This window comes from Musca vetustissima, unplaced genomic scaffold, assembly GCF_032173495.1.
Source record: "Musca vetustissima isolate MV318-11 ecotype Yass unplaced genomic scaffold, APGP_CSIRO_Mvet_v1 utg2742, whole genome shotgun sequence".
Classification (NCBI taxonomy): domain Eukaryota; kingdom Metazoa; phylum Arthropoda; class Insecta; order Diptera; family Muscidae; genus Musca; species Musca vetustissima.
In genome coordinates this window covers 316,059-340,171 of record NW_026880872.1, presented here as the reverse complement: position 1 = coordinate 340,171, position 24,113 = coordinate 316,059, and the positions used below count along the sequence as shown (strand labels likewise).

The 24,113-nt window shown below is 34.2% G+C and overlaps 6 protein-coding genes across 6 annotated transcripts; 3 read left to right on the top strand and 3 right to left on the bottom strand.

The window, feature by feature from the left end:
* Window positions 1–234: 234 nt before the first annotated feature.
* Window positions 235–1,533, top strand: LOC133326785 (cyclic GMP-AMP synthase-like receptor). The gene is made up of 2 exons (XM_061535394.1): window positions 235–418; window positions 821–1,533. Exons 1-2 carry the CDS (start codon window positions 235–237, stop codon window positions 1,531–1,533), a joined length of 897 nt encoding a protein of 298 aa, XP_061391378.1.
* A 1,927-nt stretch (window positions 1,534–3,460) lies between these two features.
* Window positions 3,461–5,724, top strand: LOC133326765 (NADH dehydrogenase [ubiquinone] 1 alpha subcomplex subunit 8). The gene is made up of 4 exons (XM_061535374.1): window positions 3,461–3,633; window positions 3,826–4,001; window positions 4,078–4,168; window positions 5,590–5,724. Exons 1-4 carry the CDS (start codon window positions 3,505–3,507, stop codon window positions 5,719–5,721), a joined length of 528 nt encoding a protein of 175 aa, XP_061391358.1. The 5' UTR covers window positions 3,461–3,504; the 3' UTR covers window positions 5,722–5,724.
* Window positions 5,725–5,988: 264 nt separating this feature from the next.
* Window positions 5,989–6,601, bottom strand: LOC133326784 (uncharacterized). Its single transcript, XM_061535393.1, has 3 exons — window positions 6,540–6,601; window positions 6,394–6,472; window positions 5,989–6,300 (listed from the first exon to the last, which is right to left on the bottom strand). Exons 1-3 carry the CDS (start codon window positions 6,596–6,598, stop codon window positions 5,989–5,991), a joined length of 450 nt encoding a protein of 149 aa, XP_061391377.1. The 5' UTR covers window positions 6,599–6,601.
* Window positions 6,602–8,553: 1,952 nt separating this feature from the next.
* Window positions 8,554–10,769, bottom strand: LOC133326783 (RNA-binding protein 28). The gene is made up of 4 exons (XM_061535392.1): window positions 10,229–10,769; window positions 9,545–10,124; window positions 9,219–9,474; window positions 8,554–9,159 (listed from the first exon to the last, which is right to left on the bottom strand). The coding sequence occupies exons 1-4, from the start codon at window positions 10,767–10,769 to the stop codon at window positions 8,554–8,556; spliced, it is 1,983 nt and encodes a 660-aa protein (XP_061391376.1).
* A 3,987-nt stretch (window positions 10,770–14,756) lies between these two features.
* On the bottom strand, window positions 14,757–19,762 carry LOC133326773 (transcription factor Adf-1-like). Its single transcript, XM_061535381.1, has 3 exons — window positions 19,597–19,762; window positions 15,305–15,628; window positions 14,757–15,222 (listed from the first exon to the last, which is right to left on the bottom strand). The coding sequence occupies exons 1-3, from the start codon at window positions 19,760–19,762 to the stop codon at window positions 14,846–14,848; spliced, it is 867 nt and encodes a 288-aa protein (XP_061391365.1). The 3' UTR covers window positions 14,757–14,845.
* A 3,279-nt stretch (window positions 19,763–23,041) lies between these two features.
* Window positions 23,042–24,113, top strand: LOC133326782 (DNA repair protein complementing XP-A cells homolog). The gene is made up of 2 exons (XM_061535391.1): window positions 23,042–23,172; window positions 23,387–24,113. Exons 1-2 carry the CDS (start codon window positions 23,042–23,044, stop codon window positions 24,111–24,113), a joined length of 858 nt encoding a protein of 285 aa, XP_061391375.1.

Sequence of the window (24,113 nt, the reverse complement as noted above, 5' to 3'; positions counted from 1 at the left end):
TTTCTGGAAAAATAACTCTTTAAGATAATAATTCTTTCTTAGAAAAATATTGTTTAAAAAATTAATTTTATTGTTGTGATAATCGATTAAATAAAATATTGATAAGAAAACCTCCACACAATAAAAAAAAACAAAAGACGACAAAACACTGATAACATGAACTACTAGAAAATATTCAGTCCTAAAGAACATTTCATTCTAACAACACGGCGGCGGAGAAGCCTTACAATAACAATGTCTGCAGCAACGCTAAAACCAAATCTGGAATCCATTTTAATGGATATCAATCAATACATAAATATTGATCAACATCGTGAAATCTATGCAAATCATTTTGAAAAATTGAAAATTGCGATCTTTACACGTCTGCGTAGTGCAGAGCCGTTTGGGTATCTCTTTAACGGCTATCAACTGGGAGGTAAAACAAAAAACACATACAAAATACAATAAATTCAAATTCAAATGTGGTGCTATATATTTAAAGAATTGTGGATATTTTTTTTTAATTATTCATAATTTTTGTTATTTGAATTTTGCATTGTAATTGCAGTATTCATTTGAAAGTAATTTTTTTCAAGTATTCAGCATTTTTTAATTATTTTTAAAAAATCCAAGCCAATGTTGGAGTGTTGAGAGATAAATTTTTATAAAAAAATGTACGCCAATGTTTGGGCGTTGAAAAGAATTTTTTTTAATCCTCGTAAATGTTGGGGTACACTAAAAAAATCCACGCCAATGTAATGACTTCGAAAAATTCATTTTAAAAATCAGCGGCTATGTAGAGACCTTACAAAATTATTTGGTTTTTCTCTCTCCCCAGGTAGTTATGGTGACAACTTGAAAGTCACAATACCTAATGAATTCGATTTGGTATTCCATATACGTTTCCCGAAAAATGAGCTTATTATTGTTAAAAAAGATCATGAGATACCGGGAAATGTTCATTTGGACTTTACCAAACTGTTGGAGAAAATACAGCACAAAAAAGAACATGAAACTACATGTATATATCTCCGCAAATGGTTGAACGCTGATAATTGTTTGATAGTGAAAAAATTCCAATCATATTTCCAAAGTTGTTTTACCAAAGCCCTCGAGGATATGGATTGGCATTTCGAGAATACACAATTACGTTACCACCGAGCAGGACCTGCGCATACAATTAAAGTCAACAGCTTGAATATGCAATATTCAGTGGACTTTGTACCTGGTATATTGATGGATCAGGAGCAGAGTGTAACAGGGACTAATGTTGGCCAATGGGAAGCCATACCGAAACCAATTAAGGGGGCCCCCAAGCGTCATACATCGTTCCACACATCATTTTATCGGCAGGAACAGAAGCTAATAAGCGGCTGTAACAATTTGAAGAATTGTTTGCGTATGATGAAACTATTTCGTGATGCCCATTCGAATATGAGCTGTATGAAGAGTTATTTTATCAAAACATTATTTTTGTGGAAAGTCAGGGAGACGCAGAGCAAGGATTATTGGAATAATTCATTGTCAATAATAATATTGGATGTAAGTTGAATATATATATATATATATATATATATCGTTTTGTCTATGTTAAATTCATCCTGTTGATGATTTTCAAAAAATCTGATCGTGGATCAAGTACATTGAACATTTTTCTGCCCGGAGGATTTTTATATTTAGAGAAACTAAAATGTCAAGTTGCAGTCAACTAAAAATACACCAATTTATGTAGACTACTCTTAATACAATATTTTTATATCTAAATTAAATCACCTTTTTCCTTCCTTTCTTCTATGTTTATCAATATCTTTCATATTATCTAGATGTTCGTAGCCATGGAAAATAGTTTGCGTTTGGGGAAATTGCCATTTTTTTGGGACAGCCGCTTAAATATGTATGATCAATTGTCTTCGTCAAATTTGATAGAAATGTTGGGATGTGTCCATAATGCCCGAATCGATTTGGAAAAAACCAAAATGATAATAACACCCGTAATACAAAGTCGTGTCTATGAAATATTTTGTATATTTAGAAAAAATCCCAAAACAAAAAAGAAACAGAAAAAACTTATGTATTGAACTAAAAAAAAAGAAAGTCATCCTGTAATGAGAGTATTTTCAAGCCAACATTGTGATCATAAAATCCAAATTATAAGCAATTTTTTTCAAAATATTTACTCTAACTCCATTAAGAGTTAATACTTTTTTTAATAATATTTTGTAATATGAATAAATATAAATAAAAAATATATGCGTAATTCCCAAAAAATAATAGATTTTGAATAATCTGTTTCAGAAGCATTTTTTCATGGCTGTGGCGTTTTCAGTTGCTGAAGGCACTTTTTTCGTATATGTATATATATATATATATGTATATATATGTATATATATGTATATATATATATATATATATATGTATGTATATATATGTATATATATATATTTGAAAAATATTCATAAACAAATTGCAAGACCCAGCGAAGAAAAGATTACTAAACTAAATATATTTCAAGGTTCTGTAGACAGCTTGCATATTTCTGGGTATATCAGCCTCCAAAATTTTAAACCTTGTATTTTTCCCCGCTGGTTTTTTTTACACAATAACAATATTTAAAGGTACTTACCGAACTTTGCAAACCCATATTTTAGTATGGACTTCATAGATGTAGAGAGAATATCACGTAATCATTCCAATGATCCAAAATCCAAAAAACTGCATAAATAGATCGAAAAGTTTTGTAATTTGTTTTCAAAAAAATTACAATATTTTTTACTCACCAACAAAAAAATAAAATTTAATTAAATACCGTTTGAAAATTGTTGCCACATTTTCAAATGAGTGTTTGAGCCATAAAGTATTCAATAATCGGTTTTAACCGGCTTCAGGCGCTAGTCGTGTACCCAGGCCCTAAAGAAAGGTTTTTTTAAAACATTGAAATACCTAAAATTTATTCATAAAAACGTATGATTACGAAAAAAAAGAGTTATGAAAAAACTCTTCAAAAAAATACACGCCTTTTACAACCCTGAAAAAATTATTCTTTGTCTCAATTTAGATTGGGCGAGTTTACTTGCGGCAAGTCTTTGTTTGCTGGACAGAGGGGCAAGGGGAATAGAAATTGAAAAAAATTGCCCGTACCGACAATTTTCTGGCAAATCGTTTTGTGTATTTAGTTTGTAGTGTCAGTAATTTGAAATACTAATCCAGAACATTGTCACAAAATGTAAAAAAAAATATTTTTGAAACCGAATTGCCTTGTATAGACGCATGAAGCAAGTTCAAAAGAGAGCGATAAGAATTGCCGCAAGTAAACTCGCCTAATCTAAATCAGGACTTTAAAAAATACACGCCATAGATAACCCTGAAAAAATATTCTTTAAAAAATCCACGCCCTTAAAAAAGTAAAAACTAATGAAAACCCACAATAAAATGTTAATTATTTAACAAATAAAGGGCTTTTCTAATAAAAAAAAAACTTGTTTCTTCTCCCAACACAGCTATCAAATTGTGTAGTGTCCAAACATGGTTGTCACCAACAATGTAACGCTGCCTACCGAAGAGGAATTAACCGTACCCGAGGTGAATCTATCCACGGCAGCCTTACGTGCCGGAGCTTTCCATTTGGGTAAGGCCTGTGAACATCAAAATAATGTGAGTAACAACATTTTGGAAAGGTGTTGTGATGGGTTTGGAAGGATATTTCAATAATTATTGACCCTTTAAGGTTATATAATTTATATAATTTTTGGAGTCTCCGAACAACCTAACCTCAATACACACACAAAACACAAACGGCAATTGTAAACAATTTGTTTTTTATGTTTTCTCGTTTTTTGTTTAAAGGAATTCATGCTGTGCCGCCAGGAATTGGATGATCCCCGGGCCTGCTTGAATGAGGGAAAAGCTGTTACCAGTTGTGCTTTGGATTTCTTCCGTAAAGTCAAGAAGAGCTGTCACGAAGAATTCATGCAGTATGCCACTTGTTTGGACAAATCCAGTGGTACTATGTCATTTAGCCAGTATGTTTTGAATAATTGTAAATTTAAAAATTGAAAAAAATGTATTAATCTTTTGTTTTCTTTTTCTTGGTTTTAGCTGCCGCAAAACACAAGGTGTTTTCGATAAATGTATGAAGGACAATTTAGATTTGGATCGTCCAGAATATGGCTACTTCGCTAGAGCTAAGGTATGTTATTTTGTAGTAATAGTTATGTTTTTTTTTTAAAGAAATTATTGGCGTGGGCTCCCAAGAAATTTTAAAGGAAGAATATCGGTTTTGAATGACAATAATTTAATGTAAATTTTAAGGGATATTTTGTTAAGAACCAAAAGTAGCTTCGATTTTTAAAGCATTTTATTCTTATTTTTTTAAATCATTTTTTTCTAGATGTAGGTTTTTTTTAGCAACAACAACAATTTTTAACCAGTAACAATAGTGGTAGAATTTTTTTAAAAAAAATATTTTTTTTAATCAGTAGCAATAGACCTAGATTTTTTGGCTTAAGTATAGTTTAGGGCCCCCTCGAGGATCGTTTAGAAATTTTTACCACATGTAGTCCTTGGGGTTCTAATTACAACAGTGTACTTTTTTCTTGCGGAAATCGTTATTTCCGGAGATATGGGTCTCCAAATTTCTTTTAGGACCCTTATATTTTTCACGGTTTTTAACATTTATTGAGGCAATATGTGTATCAATTTAAAATGTTTGAGGTACTGATTACAAAAACAATATTTAAATTAAAAGGAGATGCGATCGCGTAACCGGAGCTGTCGCCTGTCCATATGAGAATGTCTTAAATCCAAAGCCGAAGGCCGGCAACCCACAACACTTCGAATAAAAAGAAGATTCGGTCGCGTAGCCGTAGTTGCCATCCGTCCATAGGAGAAAGTCGTAAATCCCAATAAACACCTATACGGTTTTTCAAAATTAAATAAGGGTCCCGCGGAATTTTGGAGACCCATAGCTCAGAATGTGTGAACTTATTTGAAAAATATTTTTGTAATCAGGGTTTTAAACGCTTTAAATTGATACCCATATTGTTTAAACCCGTGACAAATGTTAAAAACCGTGGAAAATATAAGGCCCCAACGAAACTTTAGAGGCCCATATTTCCGGAAATACCGATTTCCGCGAGGGGGTCCTAAACTAGACTAGATCCGTCGTATATTTTTTAAAAATATATATTTTCAATTACCAAAAATAGTCTTGGATTTTTTAAAAATATTTTTCAAGTACCAAAAATAGTAGTTGGAAAATAGAGTGGATTTTTTAAATATAATTTTTCAAATACACAAAATAGTATTGGATTACTTTTTAAATAATTTTCAAGTACCAAAAATATGCGAGGGGGATATAGGTAACAAAAATTTTACCAATCCTTGGATTTTTAAGGTGTCGATTTTTTTTAAATAGTCGTTTATTTTTTTACAAGATAGAACTTGATTACTTTTTTTTAATATTTTTCATGTACCAAAAATATGCGAGGGGGGTTTGGGTAAAAATAAGTTTTCTAGTACCAATCCATATGCTTGGATTATTAAGGTGTAGATTTTTTAAATAGTCCTTAATTTTTTGAAATTTGTTTTTTATTATTTTTTGCTTTTCAGATTCATGCCACTGATCGTCCCGCACCACCCAAGCCAGAAAAGAAAATCTATCCAGATGCTACACCTGGCTTGCCAGAAGATTATCCCAAGGCTCCTGCCAAATATGGTGCCCGTTTCCATTGGTTGGAATAAAAGAATACTAATTAATACGTGAATGCATCCTTATTTGTAATTAAACAAAACAAAAAATAAATAAAATATGTTAAAACATTTAAATGATTTAGAAGAAAAATAAAATAAAACGTATTTAAAATACTATTTTCGATTTTGTTTGAAATTCCAATATATTTATATGTATTTTTTAAATCATATAATTTTCTTATCACTAGTTTTTTTACGTTTAACGTGAGTGTCCTTTTTATCGCTCGCTAGCTCGTTCTCTCTCTCTCTCTCTCTCTCTCAGTAATATGTACCCCTTTGCATTACACAGCCCTTAACGGTTTCCATAATTTTCAAATATTGTGTATTTAGGCAACAGCCGCAATAGTTAACCGATAGCCGGCCACAGCCCTCAATGCGTCGATGCAGTGGCATATTTTGATAAAAAATCCAATGGACAACATCCTCACCCAATACCAAGAGAATCTTATCAAAACGATAACCATTTACGGTAAATAAACTGGCATTGCCCGAGGTTACATTCCATTCGCAATAGCGTATACTCAGCTGGGGATCAACTTTGGATTTTTCTCGTGACATTATTCTGTCGAACTGGAAATTAAAAAGGAGAAAACAAAAATTAATATTTTTATAGGAAATATTTTCAGAATTAATATTTGTTTAAAAAATATTAATAAAACTTACCCAATCACGAACTTGTGTCATTGAACTGCTGGGAGAATGCCGTTTGTGGGTTAATGTAATACGAGGATACTGGGGATGTCTGTTATAAAAAAGGATTGATATATTAGAATTTTTGTTAAATATGTTCACTATTAAAATATACTTACACATAGGGCAAAAAGGTCAATCGAAGTATAACAAATTCAACTTTTTCTTGAGGTGCCATCTTTTTTATTTATTAAATAAAACTATGAATTTATCACACACTCTTCTGGAATATCTTTGATGTTACTCGTGCTAAGCACAGTCCTGTAATGCTAACCTATTGCAATTTGTCCATGATTTATACACAAATTATGTGTACATTTGGTTTTGTTTTATAATCCAGGAAAAAACAAATAGCTTCCTTACCTAGCCATACAATTCCAATTAAATCATCAAATCAATTTTAGAGTTTTTCCAAAAAAAAAAGAAAAGATCAGAACCTATTCAGGTAAATAATATGCATAACATATGGAAATTTTGTTCAGGATTTATAACGTACCTGTGTGTGTGATTACTTTAAATTGTTTGTTCTTAGAATTATCAGGCAAATTGGACATGGAGTAGTCATAAAAATGGCAGCCATTGCGTATCTAATGTTCTTAAATTTAATTTAAAAATATATATTTTTAAACAACAATAGCCACCTATTAAAATATATATTTTTCAAGTACAAAAAATAGACATGGATTTTTTAAAAATAAACTTAAAAAAACTAAGAATAGATTTTTTTTTAATTTTTTCAAATACCAATAGTAGATGTAGTTTTTTAAATATTCCAGTCGTGGAATTCCATCATAAAAAAGCCTGAATTTTTGAATTTTGATCCAAAGGCCAACGGTAGGCTTCGGCTTCTTAAAAATATTTTTATTTCAGGCCTTAATTTTTTAAAAATAGTCTGCATTTTTATAAAATATTGTTCGAAAACCAACAATGGACGTCAATTTTTTTAGAAATATTAGTTTTTTTCAAACCCTTACTATGGGTGTAGTTATTTTAAATATATGTTTTTCTAATCGCCAACAATTGACGTTGTTTTTTTTATATTTCTGTCAAGCTCTAATTATAGACGTGGATCCTTTAAAGTGTTTTTTACACCAACAAAATATGTTCTATTTTTAAATATATATTTCAAACGCTATCTAAAGGCTTCGATTTTGTTTTACAAATATTTTCCAAATCACAAAAAAATTTTTAAGAAAAGAGTGTATCAAACACTAATTTTAATTTTGGGATTTTTAAAAATATTTTTTTAAGGGCCAACAACAACGGTGTACTAAGATTTTTTTAATTCAACAGGCCAACACGTCTACAACAACTCCCGTCAGTCCATAAAGACTCGTCTATAAAGACTCCTTTCAGCTCGCCTATAAAGACTCCCTTCAGCTCACCTATGAAAGAATTCCTACAGCTCGTATATATAAAGACTCCCTTCCACTCGTCTATGAAGACCCCCTTCAGCTCGTCATTTACAAATTCCTTTGTTTCTTATATTAAGACCCCCTCCAGCTCGCCTATCAATAAAAATCTCTACAACTTGTCCTCCTCTTTAATTTCCAAATTTGGTTTCTTCGCCTCGGGTTCTTCTTTAATGTATTGTTGTTTCTAGGATCTTTACCCAGAGCCCTATCAATATAGGCCGGCCAAAAAACTCCTTGCCTTTACCTTTCAATATCGCCTTGGTCGCCTAATTAATGGTATCATATTGAGAAAAAGCTATGTTGAGAATATTACCTTTGCCCCACTGTCCGAAATGCTTACGTAGATCTTCCTGATATTACGAACAATTACACGGGAACGTTTCTTCTGGCAACGTTCCTTTTCCTCCTTATATTTTTGTATTTTTAATGGATTATCAAAAACTTTTCAACTTGTTTTTAAAAAAACTCCCTTTCCTGCAGATTTCCCATGAAAGAATCACATCATATAAAGACTCCCTATTGCTTTTATCCATAAAGACTGCCTCCAGCAGTTTGTCCAACATGGAATTCCTTATTTAAAACAAAACTTACATTATTACATATTAAATATAGCCTAATATTTATTTCATTTGTATTTACAAAACAAACAATAAAAATTATGCACCTAAATAAAATACGCCTAACATTTTTCAACTTATAACTGCTATCATCATATGTTTTATTCCGTATACCATTTGGTACGTTTAGGTTTTTTAGCAGTATTTGTTGCATTCGGATCGGCTTGCTTTTCCAGCATTTGTTTGTATTTATTTACCAATGGTGCCAAATCATCTTTTTCCACTTTACGCCCTTGTTTGGGACGAATTTCAGCTTTCCGTTCGGCCAGATGGATTTGTTTGATTTTCTCTTGTCGTTTCTTTTTCTTTTCCTGTTTAACGCGTTGCATATGATCGGCAGATTGTTCTTTTAGTTTTTTAAAGGAACGCATACGCAAAACGGTACCCTTTTTAGCTTCCGTGCCAACAAATTCCTCTTCGGCGGCTACGGGAGCTTCCTGTTTTTTATTATTTTGTTTATTGTTCTTTTTGGCCCGTGATTCTTCCAATTTCTTAATGTGCTCTTTTAGTTTTTGTTTGTCATCATCTTGTGGTCCTTTGGGAAGTGTTTTCAAAGGTTGCTTTCCGGATTTCTTGTCATTCTTTAGGGCTTTACGTTTTTCTAATTTGTCTTTGAAGGTGGGATTATTGAGTTTGGATCTTTCCTTGCGTTTCTCCTTGACCTTGTGAACGGCACGATCTTCTATACTGAAGGCAACAATGGGGCGCTGGAAAAATAGAAAAGTTAACAAAAAAAGAACCAATGGATTCTTAATCAAAATCTTACATGTTGGGTACCAAAGACTTTTGGATTATTGTTAAGTTTCCTTAGGGCTGTCAAAGCTTCTAAATGTGTGTTGAAGGACATAAAACCAAATCCCTTGGATTTGCCCTTTGGATGATCTGGTGTTATTTTATTTTCACGCATCACCCTGCATTCATGAGGATGGAACCCAGTGTAGGCAATAATCATATCTCTCAAATTGTCATTGTCATAGTTCAACGGCAAGTTGTGAATGGACAAACGATTGCGAGATACAAATCTAAAGGAATTGTGCAAAACAATTAGAATTTTCAATTGATAATTATTGCTATTCTGAAATCATTACATACCTATTGAGATTTTTCAGCACTTGCGCCTTAATCTGTTCCAGCTTATGCCGTTTGTTCATATCCGAAGCTGAGACCCCCTCAGCCGCCTTGGAGTTAGCCATAATGAGACCCTCTCTCGCCAAATATAGATTTCGGGAATCCTTGCCATCATTTTTCTTATCTTTTTCTAAATTTTGTTGGCGTATTTCTTCACGACTCAAAGCCGGATATGGTTCCAAAACCTGATCCATCAGAACAAATTCTGCTGCTGATTGCAGACACATGTCGGCCGATTCCTTGGTTTTAAATTTCACAAAAGCCGTTCCTTTAGAATGACCCGATACAGGTTCCCTATTGATAATGGCATACCAAACTGGGCCAAATTTACGACAAACTTTACGTAAATCTTGATCTTCAGCATCGAAGGGAACATTTTTAATGAAAACCGTACAGCCTTCTTGGACATCATTCGATATACGTTTCTCTTTGTTTACTTTGTCGATATTAAGTTTTGATTTGATGTCTTTTTTGTCTTCATCATCATCATCGTCGTCGTCATTTTCATTCTCTTCATCCTCATTTTCGTCTTCATCGTCATCATCTTCCCCAGATTCATCCTAGAATGCCAAAGTTTACTTAGTTTTCTTTGTTTATTTTAATAACCAATACAACCTACCTCCCCGCCATCCTCATTTCCATCTACACCACTGTCTTCATCATCCTCTTCATTACTGTCGTCATCATCACCATCACCATCTTCATCATCATCCTCCTCCTCTTCTTTAATTTCCAATTTAGGTTTCTTGTCCTCGGGTTCTTCCTTGACATTTTGTTGTTTCTTGGCCAGATATTCATCCTTACCCAGAGCCCAATCAATATATATAACCCGGCCCAAAAACTCCTTGCCATTGCCCTTCAATATTGCTTTGGTCGCCTGATTAATGGTCTGATATTGAACAAAAGCACAACCGACCAACTTGCCATCCGCCCTCTTGGGAATATTCACTTCTTCCAGTTTGCCCCATTGTTCGAAATGCTTGCGTAGATCTTCCTCCTTCGCTTTATAGCTCATATTACGGACAATTAGACGAGCACGTTTCTTTTGGCGACGTTCCTTTTCCTCCTTATCCTTTTGTATTTTAAATGGATTACGGCGTTTTCGTGCCTTTTGCTCAGCGGTTTCATGGTCACCACCACCAGCCTCATTCTCAGATACATTTGGAGAATTGTCCTCCGTTAATTCCATTGTTTAAAGGGTTTTAATTTCTTCCAACGTTTTTTCAGACTTTTCTTTGGGAGCCACTCAGTAGTATAAACACACTCACACGTGCAGTGTAGAGTTAGGTAGTTCCGGAACGAACTAGTTCATTGGAACTATTCCGAGAAAGGAACGAACGGAACTAGTTCCAGTTCTTTAATTAATATAATTCCTTTCTCTGATCCAGTTCCTTTTTTGAACTATTTGAAGCAAAGGAACTGTATGGAGCAAAGGAACTATAAAGAGCAAAGGAACTATATGGAGCAAAGGAACTATTTGGAGCATAGGAACTATAAAGAGCAAAGGAACTATATGGAGCAAAGGAACTATATATGGAAAAACGAAAAAAAAATAATAAAAGAGAGAGAGAGAGAGATTCAAAAGAACAGTGGGAAGCCTCCAAGACTCCAGCCTTCATAAAATTCGCTTGTTAATCGTCGTTCTGCCAAGACTCAAGCGACGTCGTACGCAAACCTTCGCCAACAAATGGTCTGTTCCGGTACTTTTTATACCCTCCACCATAGTATGGAGGGTATATTAATTTTGTCATTCCGTTTGTAACTCATCGAAATATTCATTTCCGACCCTATAAAGTATATATATTCTTGATCAGGGTAAAATTCTAAGACGATCTAGCCATGTCCGTCCGTCTGTTGTAATCACGCTATCTTCTGAAGGAATTGAGATAGGGTGCTGAAATTTTGCATAGGGTTGTCTTTTGTTTGCAGGCAGGTCAAGTTCGAAGATGGGATATATCGGTCCACGTTTAGGCATAGCTCCCATATAATGGTACCCCCCAATTTTCGGTATTTTGGGGTTCTTGTGCGCGTTTTTCAAGCGAATTTGTAGTAAATGTATCCACAAAAAATTATAAATATAGGTCCACTTTTTCTTGTAGCCCCCATATAACGGTACCTCCTAATTTTCAGTATTTTTTGGGTTTTTATCGTATTTTTCACCGAATTGGCTGTAATTTAGTATTTTGAGTTCTTAGCAGGTACCAAATCTCTCCACAAACAAATTTAAATATAGGTCAATTTTTTCGGATATTCCCCATATAAGGGCACCCCAAATTTTCGGTATTTTGAGGTTCTTAAGCGCGATTTTCAACCGAATTCGCTGAAATTTGGTACAGTGGGTTCATATTGGGTACCAAATGTTTTGTGCTCTATTAAATTTGATTCAATGCTTTACCAGTTTTATGGGTTCAGGAACGGTTTTCGAGTAAAAAGTAAAAAGTTGCAAAACTTGTAAAATTAGTAGATTCTTTTAGGTTTTGGAACGGAGCTAAAATAAAAACGACACTGAAAAAAATTGAAAAACGTTCCACCTGCTAACGAATGGGAGGAGAAGACAAAATGGCCGATAAAGATGAACTCAAAATGGTATAACCGAAAGGTTATATCCCGATTAGGGATAAGTAAATCGACTTTCGATTAATCGACTTTTTGTATTGAAAAGTCTAATGCCATGTACAGAATGTACAGACGAGCGTTGTTCCCTCTCTCATTCGTGGTTCGATCTTAATTATGAAGTAATTACATAGTTCAAAGGAACTACATTAAGGAACTAGTTCCTTTTTAAAAAAGAAACGAGAATGATCGATCCGCTACGTGAACTAGATTGCCCAACTACACGTGCAGTGTAATAGGGATATATATATCGATTTTTGACTAATCGATTACAATCATTAAAATAGGGTACACACTAAAGAACATGGTTGCTTAGAAAAGAGGCTGATTAATAACATGCACAGACATAAACCAATATATAAAATGTTAAATGCATATAAAATGTCGGTAGATGGCGTCACAACATTTTTTAAAAATAATTCTATTTATAAATCGTATTCATTTGAAACTAATCTTCAAATAATCCACGCCTGTAGTGCTTTTCTGCAACTGCTTAACGACAAAATTGTCGATAACTGCACATTTTCATTTGCTAATAATTTCGTTAAGTAACGAAAATATTCGGTAATTTAACGACCAAATAGCAGACTTCTAGGCGTGGATTTTTTAAATATTTTTTTCCACTCACAACAGACCTCTAGGCGTGGATTTTTTAAATATTTTTTTCCACTCACAACAGACCTCTAGGCGTGGATTTTTTAAATAATTTTTTCAACTCCAAAACAGACCTCTAGGCGTGGTTTTTTAAATAATTTTTTCAACTCCAAAACAGACCTCTAGGCGTGGTTTTTTAAATAATTTTTTCAACTCCAAAACTGACCTCTAGCGTGGTTTTTTTAAATATTTTTTCAACTGCCAACAGACCTCTAGGCGTGGATTTTTTAAATATTTTTTCAACTCCAAAACAGACCTCTAGGCGTGGATTTTTTAAATAATTTTTTCAACTACAAAACAGACCTCTAGGCGTGGATTTTTTAAATAATTTTTTCAACTCCAAAACATACCTCTAGGCGTGGATTTTTTAAATATTTTTTTCAACTGCCAACAGACCTCTAGGCGTGGATTTTTTAAATAATTTTTTCAACTACAAAACAGACCTCTAGGCGTGGATTTTTTAAATAATTTTTTCAGCTTCAAAACAGACCTTTAGGCGTGGATTTTTAAAATAATAATTTTTTCAACTCCAAAACATACCTCTAGGCGTGGATTTTTTAAATAATTTTTTCAACTACAAAACAGACCTCTAGGCGTGGATTTTTTAAATAATTTTTTCAGCTTCAAAACAGACCTCTAGGCGTGGATTTTTAAAATAATAATTTTTTCAACTCCAAAACATACCTCTAGGCGTGGATTTTTTAAATAATTTTTTCAACTACAAAACAGACCTCTAGGCGTGGATTTTTTAAATAATTTTTTCAACTCCAAAACATACCTCTAGGCGTGGATTTTTTAAATATTTTTTTCAACTGCCAACAGACCTCTAGGCGTGGATTTTTTAAATATTTTTTTTCAACTGCCAACAGACCTCTAGGCGTGGATTTTTTAAATATTTTTTCAACTCCAAAACAGACCTCTCGGCGTAAATTTTTTTTAATAATTTTTTCAACTCCAAAACAGACCTCTCGGCGTAATTTTTTTTTAATAATTTTTTCAACTCCAAAACAGACCTCTCGGCGTAAATTTTTTTTAACAATTTTTTCAACTCCAAAACAGAACTCTCGGCGTGGATTTTTTTAATAATTTTTCAACTCCAAAACAGACCTCTCTAAATAAATATTTAAATATTTTTTAACTCCTAATAGACATATAGGCGTGGTTTTTTAAATAATTTTTAACTCCCAGCAGACCTATAGGGTTGGTTTTTTATCATCAAAGGCCAGGGTTCTTTAAACAAATGTTTTTAAAGGATGTTGATTTTTTAAACCCTTTTTTTCAAAGTCAGATTTTTTCTGTCTACCTTTTTTTATAACAAAAAAACATTCTTTGTCTACATATTTATCATGTATGTATTTGTGTTGTGTACGATTAAATTACTTAACGTCTAATAATAAAGATACACAGTATTTAGGAAATCTTAAAAGTAAAAGTTTTTGTTTTGTTATAAAAAAAAAATATTTACATAATGATTGTTGTTGTTTAGTATTGCTTTGTGAATACAACACAGTACATATAATCTGAATTATAATCTATTTTTATGTATATGGCAGTACCTTTCTATTATAATTATCTGTATTTTAACATTACGTATAGTTAGTTGCCTTTTTCAAATGCAAAATTAAAGAAAAAACTACATAATAATATGTATATATCACACCGACGCACATCAACAAAAAATGTTGCAATAGCTGTACGACCCCGTTTTTCTAGTCTCAAACATCTTTTAAAGATTATCGGACTAGGGTTTACAACTATTGTTTGATTGGGTTGGTTGGTTTGTTTCTCTCTATGTGTGTGGCATGCCACCAACAACGTACGTTCGTTCGTTCTGCCCTCAAGTTAGTCATCGGAATTTTCAATCTCCTCTCTTAGCACATCGGCACCACCATTTGTGGCATCTGTGACGACAACCTTCTCGGTGGCGGTGGAGTGATGGTGTGGAACGAATGAGAACATAGTTGTGCATGTTTTATCTGTTAATGTTATAACCGTATCTCAGTATTTGTTGTGTTGAGCCAGCAATTGCATATCGGTGAGATATTTTATTATGTGAACTTTCGCCTCGGCCTTTTGCCGTACGCCCAGCGTATTCAACATATCGGTGACAACCACACCGAACGATTGGTCTTCGGCGCTAACATTTTGGCTAATGCTGTTTTGGAATATTTTTATGGAGCTGAGCATATCGGAGTGGTGCTGTTGTTGTTGCTGCGCTGCCGCCTGTTGTTGTTGCTGCTGCTGCTGTTGTTGCTGCTGATCATCTTCAACGATACGTTCACGTTTCATAACAGGCTCATAATAGTAGGTCTTTTGGTCTTTAACGGCATTGTTGGCAGCAGCCAATTGTGCAGCATCGCCCGTAACCAAGATGGCTGTAAAAGTAGAAGAGTAAGGGAGAGGAGAATGGTTTAATATTTCGACTCGATACAAAACTATACAAAATTAGACACTTACCATGTGGATGTCCTGTCAGTGATTGTGTTGTTATTGTGGCACTGCCATTAAACGGTGTTGTAAACAAATCAACCACTTGTTGCTGCGATTGTTGATGTTGATGGGTTTGTTGGGGTGCCTCCACCTGTGCTGTTACGGTATTTGTTGTATTTGCGGGTATACCAGCTGACGACACCTTGCCCAGCAATGATTCACGATACTGACGTATCGATTCCATTAGAAATGACATCTGTTTGAAATAACGCCATCTCGAATCTTGACTGATTTTCAGTTCCCGCGCAAATTTATCACGTAAACTTTTCCAACGTTTTGTACATTTTTGTTCTGGAAATGGAAGTGTAAACATAAAATTTAGAAAATGCTTGTTGTAGCTAGCTGTAAGGAGAAATCGCAATATAGTTCGCAATATTTATTATATAGAGCATTGAAATTTGTCACAAACATTGTTACTAATCCTAGAATAATTGGTATTGAAAATGGGATATGTACCGGTTCATGTTTTGGGTATAGCACAAATATAATGGTACATCCCAAATATTCGGAGATATTTAGTACGGTTTTCAATCGAATTGGTTTTTTTTTTGAATCTTTATGTTCTGATTGGGTATCTATATATATTCAGAAAACAAATTTTCATGAAACGTGTGGTGATTTACACCTACTAATAAGAACTTATATATAAAAAATCAAAGAACATTTTTGTTTTATCCCTCTCTCCTGGAGCTCCCAACGACTCGGCTATTTGTTTCCATGTTTGGGCCTTACGCACAAAATGTTTATATATACAGTATTTTTCGGTTAATTGCACATCAAAATTTGCACAAATGTTTGTCCAATTATCCGAACCCGCTTAATTGAATAGTTTGTTCAATTACAGTCATCACGAATAATTGGAACTGCTAATGATTTAAAAAAAATCCAATGTCAAATACAAATTACGCTTTCTCGCAGTTTTTCCTTAGCAATAAACATATGTTTTGAATTAGTAGATATGCCACCTAGTCTTTTTCACAAATTATGTCAAATATCTATGTAAATAATGACAGATTATTTTTCAATTATTATTATGCAATTAACCGGTGAAAAGTAAAAGGAAATTAATTTTTGATGACATGAATTTTGAACCAATTAAGCGGGAAAATCAATTAAAAAGGTTTAATTATCCGAGAAAATTTACATGTATTTTCCTATGAAATATTTGTTGCCCCATCAATTAAGCGTGGAAACCAATAAACCGTAGGTTCAATTAACCGAAAAATACTGTAATTGAAATGTGAACGATCATAAATGACCCGATTCATTTTGACAGCCTTATTTTGGATCTTTAAGTTCTGATTGGGTAGCAAATCTCCCTGCTAAAAATTGTCGATATCGGTCCACTTTTATAATACATAGCTCCCGTTTGGGCAAGCCTTCTTTAACTAACTTGGCTATAATTTAGTATTTTGAGTTCCCATTGGGTAGAAAATGTACCTAGCAAAAAATATCGATATATCGGAAAAGTCCCCATATAATGGTACCCCCATTTTCCGGTATTTCGGATTTTTTTTTTGTATAGAAATTTACTATGATATAGCCAACCATTTTTAAAGGTTCCTAAATATTACTGGTATTTTAAATGTCCTCAAGGTGGACTGTATAAAATGTTCGGACCGGCCGAACTTACGACGTTTTTATAAAAATGTAGAAGGTACCCGAAGGAGTACGTCGCTATTATTTGGACTTGATTTTGTAAAAAAACAGAGTTTTGCGAAGTTTGGATCAATCCGGATATCCCATTCCTATAATGCTGTACAAAGTTCCTTATTATTTTTTTTTTAATTCAAAACATCCATCCCTGGTAATTGTGTGTAAACAAATCCCGCCTATTAATAATCAATACATAACAATTATTATTATTTGAAAAAAAAATTGAACCAATGAAAATTTCCCGCCAAATAATAAATAAAACGCATGACGACTAATATTTATTTTCTTCTCATTCATCCGCTACAATATTGTATAATTTCCGACCTTTCCTAACAAAATTTCTAAATGGAAAACAAAAAAGAAACATGACATTTAGAGCTGAGCATTCTGCGTCATGATGATGACAAGAACATCGATGTTCTTTTTAGTTGCTGCTGCCCCCACACCGTGCGTTGCGTTCAGGCGCTGCACATGATAAGAAGAGAACTAAAAACAAAATAATGTGTTTAGCTGCGCTGCATCCTTGTCTACAGAAAACAAAACTAAATACATTTCCAGAGGAGCTCTCTGATGCATTCATTTATTCATACATTGGTAGTAAATGGCAGAAGGCAGAACATTTTCCTGTATTTCTTCCAAAGAGGCACGTGTAAAAATGTGCTACCCACTCTCCCACTATTTCGATGCCAACAATACATTGTAAACAATGCCAAATGACGTTATGGAAAGAGTTGAAGAAGAGTGAGTATTTGACACGAACGACGACTACGATAACGTCAACCAAGGCAAACAAAAAAAACTACCAGACAGCAACGGAAAAAGTACAGCTGCGCTAAAAAACAACGTTGATGGACACACGAACAGAAAAAAACAGAGACGACGAACGAGCATCACACAACGAGTTGGCTGGCGACTTACTACACAACAACGCGCACACAAGGCGACAACATGGTGGTTAGCAGCAAAGCAAAGCCAACCAGGCAGCTCTCGTAATGGTGGTTGCTGGCACTGTAAAAATGAAAGCGACAGATGTACATGAACGAACACACATCCGCACATACACACACGGTAATGTATACAAAAATAACTGGCAGAAGCGACATGCTGTAGTATACACACACAGCGCGACTTTGTCGTTTTGTATTTCTGCCGCCAGCTGTCTGTCTCTCGGCTGGCTTGCTTGTCTACCCTCCTCTCTTCTCTGCTGCCACGGCTACAAAATGTGCTCTTCCCCGCCGTTTCTCTGTCGCCTTAAATAACCTAAAAACAAGTCATTGCTGTCTGTGTTGTGTGTAGTGATATGATATTACAACACAAAGGGAAACAATCAAAGCAGTGCAGAAAAAAATGAACAGTGTTGCCAACATTTCAAATTGAAACGGATTTCTCTTAATTCTAAATTACAATATGCATTTTGGCTTGCAGTGGTAATTGTCAGCTAGCAATAGTACGTTTACAGTGTACTGGTTTTCGTTAACCCATTTAAATTGTCAATTTCTTTAAACATATGTCAAATAAATCATCATAAAGGAGGTTAATCCGGTAAAAATATCTAATGTAAATGCCGTTTACGAATTGGGAATGTACATTAGAACTTTTTACTGGACTGTTGTCAAGGAGTATTTATTTAATATATGCAATGAAATTAGCAGTTTAAACCTACGCGGTTAAAGAAATGCAGTACAATATAATATTAATGTGCCCAAAACGGCATATACATTAGAACTTTTTACCGGGTTAACCTACTTTATGAGGATTTATTTGATATATATGCAAAGGAATTGACAATTGAAACCCACTGGATTAACGAAATGCGGTTAAATGTAAACGTACTACAATAGCACATTAATTTTGTACAGGGTTCAGTAAATCCAGTGGGTTTAAATTGCCAATCTTCCATTGGGTATATGTTAACGATTTCTAATACCGTTTAACATAAATATGATCATAAATTATTAACATGAAAATATAATAGCCCCAAATGTGCCAAACCTTGGACAAAAATTTAAATGTTATTTTATTTCATTCGGAGCAAAATGGCAACTTTGAAAATGAAACTCGATTTTGCTGTGAGGAACACAAACGGGTAGTTTGTTTGCAACTTAGTATGAATAGGTTGGTTTAGATTTTGACTGAAAGCCATCATCACTGCCTTTAAAAACGGCGGATGAAATCGTATTTGAAAAAAATATTTCATTAGAAAAAAGTTAAATTATAGGGTTTAATCTGTCTGATTTATAACTAACAAAGGAGGAAGAGGAAAAGAGGTGTGTGTGTGTTCGGATGTCATGATAGTTTCAAGTATGTTCGACAAATTCCCTGCCATCCCGATGTTGTAGATACAAAATTGTTAATTAAAAAAACATGTACATATACATAATGTGTATGAATGTATTACAGAACAAGTAATAACACGATAAAAAAAATTAAAAAAAGAAACCTTAATCCACCACACACAGATGGATATTAAAAAATAAATGTTGATTTGTGTGTGTGTGAGTTTATAAAATGTATGTGGGTTAGCTATTCAGAAATCCACAAATTTAAATGAAAGAAACTTAAAAAAAAATTCAAAGAAAATTTTGGATTTATTCCTCTCTCACCTGGAACTCCCAACGACTCGGCTATCTGTTTCCATGTTTGGGCCTTACGCACAAAATGTTTATAATTGAAATGTGAGCGATCATAAATGACCGGATTCATTTTGACAGCTTCGATAAGGTTCAAGTCGAACTGCTGTTCCAAGGCTGGATCAATTTTGGCATCCATATTGTTGTTGAGTGGCGATGAATTGTGATGGGGATGATGATAGACGTTGTCGTCGTCGTTATAATTGTGTGCTCAGTCAGGCTCCCCTTTGTTTTTTTGATTCCTTGCAATTGTTTTTTCTTGTTTAGGTTTTGTTTTATTTTGTTCTGCCTTTCTTCTTCTGATAAGAATGATGATGAGTAGTGGCACTGCTGCTTTTTTTTTTTGTTTTCCAAATTGTTGTTGTTGTTGGCGATGCAGCGCAAAGTTAAGCGCCTAAATTGTTCTCCTATCAAGTAGAAGAGGCAGCAAAAAAAAGTTAGCTAGCTGTACTCGGTACTGAATGCCTGCCTGCTCTGTGTATCCGCTGTAGGGGTATCCGCCACAACGTCAATGTGCTGTTTTCTTTTTTTCTTGACTTCCTCAAAAAATGATTAGGTGATGATGGGTACTCTTCTACTGCTACTGCACTGCACACAGCATTTCGCTATTTTGAACCACAAAATTTGTTTTTCTTTTTTGTCGAAGAAGAAATCCAATTGTAAAAAACACAGTTTTTGCTGTACCGCAGAAGAAAAAACGGCAATTTCTCTATTTTTCTACTCTACACTGTCGTTGATACGATGTGGACGAGAACGAGCACAACACCATTTACCGAACGAAGACGTAAACGCCGACGTGGACTGAACGCAACTGAATTGGGACTGGCAGACGAAGTGGTTGTCGGCCGTCGTGTTTAATTTTATGTAGCTTTAACGTTCGGCTACAGTTGACGTCTGGCCAATTGTTGTTGTGTGTCCGGAGAGACACATACACATGCAGCGAAAAAATACAAGCGCGCACATGCGACGTATACACAGAAAAACAACACATCGCATTAAAAAAAGCAGCATGAAGATACAAGCAACCGCACGAACGAACGACCAACCTCATTAGAAAACAAAAACAGGGGTGGCCAGTCAACAGCAGTTGAGTTTTGTGTTTGGGCTGAAATAAAGCAGAGGGCTAGCTGGCATGTGTTGAACAGATGCAGAGAGGACGACGGCGACGTATTATAAGAAAAAATGCATTCAAACAGGAACCGGGGTGCTGTACATAACGTTATATACCCAAACGTTATATAAATGAATGCACGTTTTTGTATACAAATATAATGAATATGAATTTTCTTATTTTCTTTTCTTGTTGTTGTATTTCTATTAGACAATAAGAAAAACAAATGTAGGTGGTGGCCACAATAGTTTTTTTAGGAACCTGTTCGAGAAACCCTAAATATATTAGAGGGGTTCACATATATGGCGGTTTCTTTAAATTCTCACGAAAAACACGTGTGCTATGAATTTAAAAAAAATATATTTTTTAGTTTGGCAGCGTATTTATGTACAGTAGATATCGGATATAAGTACAAAACATTCCTCAAAACATTGAGGAAATACGAAATTTCGAATGGAAACTTAAAATATTTGGATTAATTTAATAAATTTTAAATTTTATTTTGCGGTTTGTATTACTCGTTTTGAGATATGAATTCGACGTATCTGGGTAATACGGCCATACACAACATCTTGCCATAGTGGGGAAGTTGAATTTTTCTGTACGCCCCGTCGGATTATAGGTAACGTTGTAATGCATGAACTCAATTGACTCAATTGTCTTCGACTGTCCTGTTGCTTGCAGACGCAGGTTTGGATGTACTGAATTAAAGTAATTAAATTAGACATTCAATCTATCAAAATTTAATGGGGGCTTCCCGCAAAAATCTCATGTTAGGATAGGACCATGAATATATCGAAAAGGACACAAGATGTTTTATATTCTCGAAATACCGAAAAATGGACCTACCGATATATCGGGCTCTACAAATCAGTATTAATAATTTTTGGTAACAAAGATAGTCAATTTGTTGAAAATGTGTTAAAAATTCCAAAAATACCAGCTACGTTGAAACTTCACTTAATATTATTCATTTTTAGTACGGGTATGAGTTATGCAATAAGAACCCAAATTACAACCAATTTCGTTTGCAAAAAAGTGTAGAAAATCGAAAAAAATAGCGAATGTGTTATACAATTATAGTACGTTTACATTTAACCGGATTTCGTTAACCCAGTGGGTTTCAATTGTCAATTCCTTTGCATATATGTCAAATAAATCCTCATAAAGTAGGTTAACCCGGTAAAAAGTTCTAATGTATATGCCGTTTTAGAGTCCATTCGAAATAACAGACAATTTGGTAGAAAAAAGTGCCCCAAATTCCTAAAAGACCAACATCCTAGGTGTATTAGCAAGGCCTATGCCAAATTTCAGACCTCTATCTTGAATATTGCGATTGCTATCGTGATTTCAGCGGACAGACGGGTAGGCTTAAATCGACATAGAATTTTATTCTGATCAAGAATGAATATACTTTATAAACATCCGGCCTTTAGGGCCAATAAATATTTCGACGAAATGACAATTTTAATATACACTAGATCTTATGGTGGGCATGGTATAATTATTACAAGGTAGGGCCCAGCTACCAACTGATTACAATTTTTTCTCAAGGTGGCTTGTTCCATAAAACCAAAATATATATTTTGTGTATGTGTGTGTATTGTTTTGTATACTATGTCAAATAAATTCGAAATAAATTGAAATATATTCAAATTTAATAGTATGAAAATTATGTTTATAGCACGTTCGTCTGGAAGTAATAACTTTGTTATGGATGATTCCCTACTGGATTTTGGGAAGAAATCATAACCTTTCATTTATTTTAGCGTTTTTAGTTTTGTGTTGAAAAAATTTCAAATAAACACAAACACTTGTTGCGTATATTTATTTTATTTTTGGCAGAAGAAGCCACACGTGCATAGTCGCTTTTTGTTATTCACCTCAAGTTGTCCAACCTTGTATTTTTGTACCATAGAAATGTCCATTCATTTTTGTCCTAAGTAAACATCTATTAGCATCAGATATCTTTGCTATGGTGTACCACACTTAATGCAACTATTAGTGTTGTGTAGGTCTAACCACACCAAATGTTATCACTTCTTCGTGAATGCACCGCAATATCAACAAGAAGAAGAGTGACCTGCGAGTGTATATGTGTTGGTATATGGTTCTCCTTCCCGCCTTATTCGTAAATATTCCGTTTTCACCTTTGAGTTCTTTTTTTATCGGCCATTTTGGCTTCTCCTCCAGGTGGAACGTTTTTAAAAATTTCTTCCTTCTTGTTTATACCGAAAAGGAGAACTCACCGAAAGCAAAGAAAAACAGTTACTTTTTGCACAAAAAACAATTATTATTAATAAAAAAATGTCTGAAACCGAAACATCCGAGAAACCTCTAACTGAGGCTCAAAAAGCGCGTATTGAAAGAAATCGCGCAAAAGCTTTGAGTTTACGACAAGCCAAATTAGTAAGCCATCCCTATGCCATGGCAAGGAAGTAAGTACCGCAACTTTTTTTGTGTAGTACAGTACGAGTTGGGTATACGCGATCGTTGTGAAATTATTTTTTTCAGGGAGTACGGGTAAAAGTATCCGTGTTATGATAATGGTTGTAATTGAAGATTTGTTCCATCGATTGCTAATATCCAACTTCAACTGATTTTATTAAATTTTTTGAAAATTTAATTCATTGTCCTCTTTCGCCCTTTTAGGGATGTCAACACCGTTGAAAGCAATAAATCTGTCATCAAAGTACAAGGAACAAAATATGTCGATAGTGGCGGCGGTTTTTTAATTGAACAACCAGCAACAACGACAATGGGAACCCAAGTTCCTCAGGCAAATGCTGGTGGTGCGCCGGGATCCACAGATATACCTAACCTAGTGGACGATGCCATCCATATACCCGTAAAATATGATGAATGTTTGGAATGCGGTGAAATGTTTGCCGATTCATTTCTAATGAACAATTTCAGTCATTCCGTTTGCGATAAATGTCGCGATCCGGACGGTGAACACTGTCTAATAACAAGAACTGAAGCAAAAGCTGAATATCTACTAAAAGATTGTGATTTTGATAAACGTGATCCACCGTTACGTTATATTAGTCGAAAAAATCCGCATAACATCCGTTGGGGTGAAATGAAACTATATTTACATTCACAAGTCCAAAAGCGGGCCCTTGAAGTTTGGGGAAGTGAAGAGGAGCTAATGAAACAGCATGAAAATCGTGTTGAAAAGCGAGAGGTTGGTAAAATACGTAAATACAATAAACAAATGAAACAGTTGCGAATGGAAGTTCGTAGCAGTTTGTACACGAAGGAAACTAAAGCAGCTCATGTCCATGAATACGGTGAAGATACTTACAATGAGGAGGAGGATACATATACGCACACATGCTTAACGTGTAATTTTACAGAAACCTATGAGAAAATGTAA

Bases quoted from the DNA above. Each gene is read 5' to 3' on its own strand.
- LOC133326785 (XM_061535394.1), top strand. From the start codon at position 235: ATGTCTGCAGCAACGCTAAAACCAAATCTGGAATCCATTTTAATGGAT. The intron at 419-820 runs GTAAAACAAAAA...CTCTCTCCCCAG, and splicing joins TAACGGCTATCAACTGGGAG to GTAGTTATGGTGACAACTTG.
- LOC133326765 (XM_061535374.1), top strand. From the start codon at position 3,505: ATGGTTGTCACCAACAATGTAACGCTGCCTACCGAAGAGGAATTAACC. The intron at 3,634-3,825 runs GTGAGTAACAAC...TTTTGTTTAAAG, and splicing joins CCTGTGAACATCAAAATAAT to GAATTCATGCTGTGCCGCCA. The intron at 4,169-5,589 runs GTATGTTATTTT...TTTGCTTTTCAG, and splicing joins GCTACTTCGCTAGAGCTAAG to ATTCATGCCACTGATCGTCC.
- LOC133326784 (XM_061535393.1), bottom strand. From the start codon at position 6,598: ATGGCACCTCAAGAAAAAGTTGAATTTGTTATACTTCGATTGACCTTT. The intron at 6,473-6,539 runs GTAAGTATATTT...TTTTTATAACAG, and splicing joins TTGACCTTTTTGCCCTATGT to ACATCCCCAGTATCCTCGTA. The intron at 6,301-6,393 runs GTAAGTTTTATT...TTTAATTTCCAG, and splicing joins TGACACAAGTTCGTGATTGG to TTCGACAGAATAATGTCACG.
- LOC133326783 (XM_061535392.1), bottom strand. From the start codon at position 10,769: ATGGAATTAACGGAGGACAATTCTCCAAATGTATCTGAGAATGAGGCT. The intron at 9,475-9,544 runs GTATGTAATGAT...CAATTCCTTTAG, and splicing joins GTGCTGAAAAATCTCAATAG to ATTTGTATCTCGCAATCGTT. The intron at 9,160-9,218 runs GTAAGATTTTGA...CTATTTTTCCAG, and splicing joins AAGTCTTTGGTACCCAACAT to CGCCCCATTGTTGCCTTCAG.
- LOC133326773 (XM_061535381.1), bottom strand. From the start codon at position 19,762: ATGGATGCCAAAATTGATCCAGCCTTGGAACAGCAGTTCGACTTGAAC. The intron at 15,629-19,596 runs GTGAGAGAGGAA...TTCCATTTCCAG, and splicing joins CGAGTCGTTGGGAGTTCCAG to AACAAAAATGTACAAAACGT. The intron at 15,223-15,304 runs GTAAGTGTCTAA...CTACTTTTACAG, and splicing joins ACTGACAGGACATCCACATG to CCATCTTGGTTACGGGCGAT.
- LOC133326782 (XM_061535391.1), top strand. From the start codon at position 23,042: ATGTCTGAAACCGAAACATCCGAGAAACCTCTAACTGAGGCTCAAAAA. The intron at 23,173-23,386 runs GTAAGTACCGCA...TCGCCCTTTTAG, and splicing joins CCCTATGCCATGGCAAGGAA to GGATGTCAACACCGTTGAAA.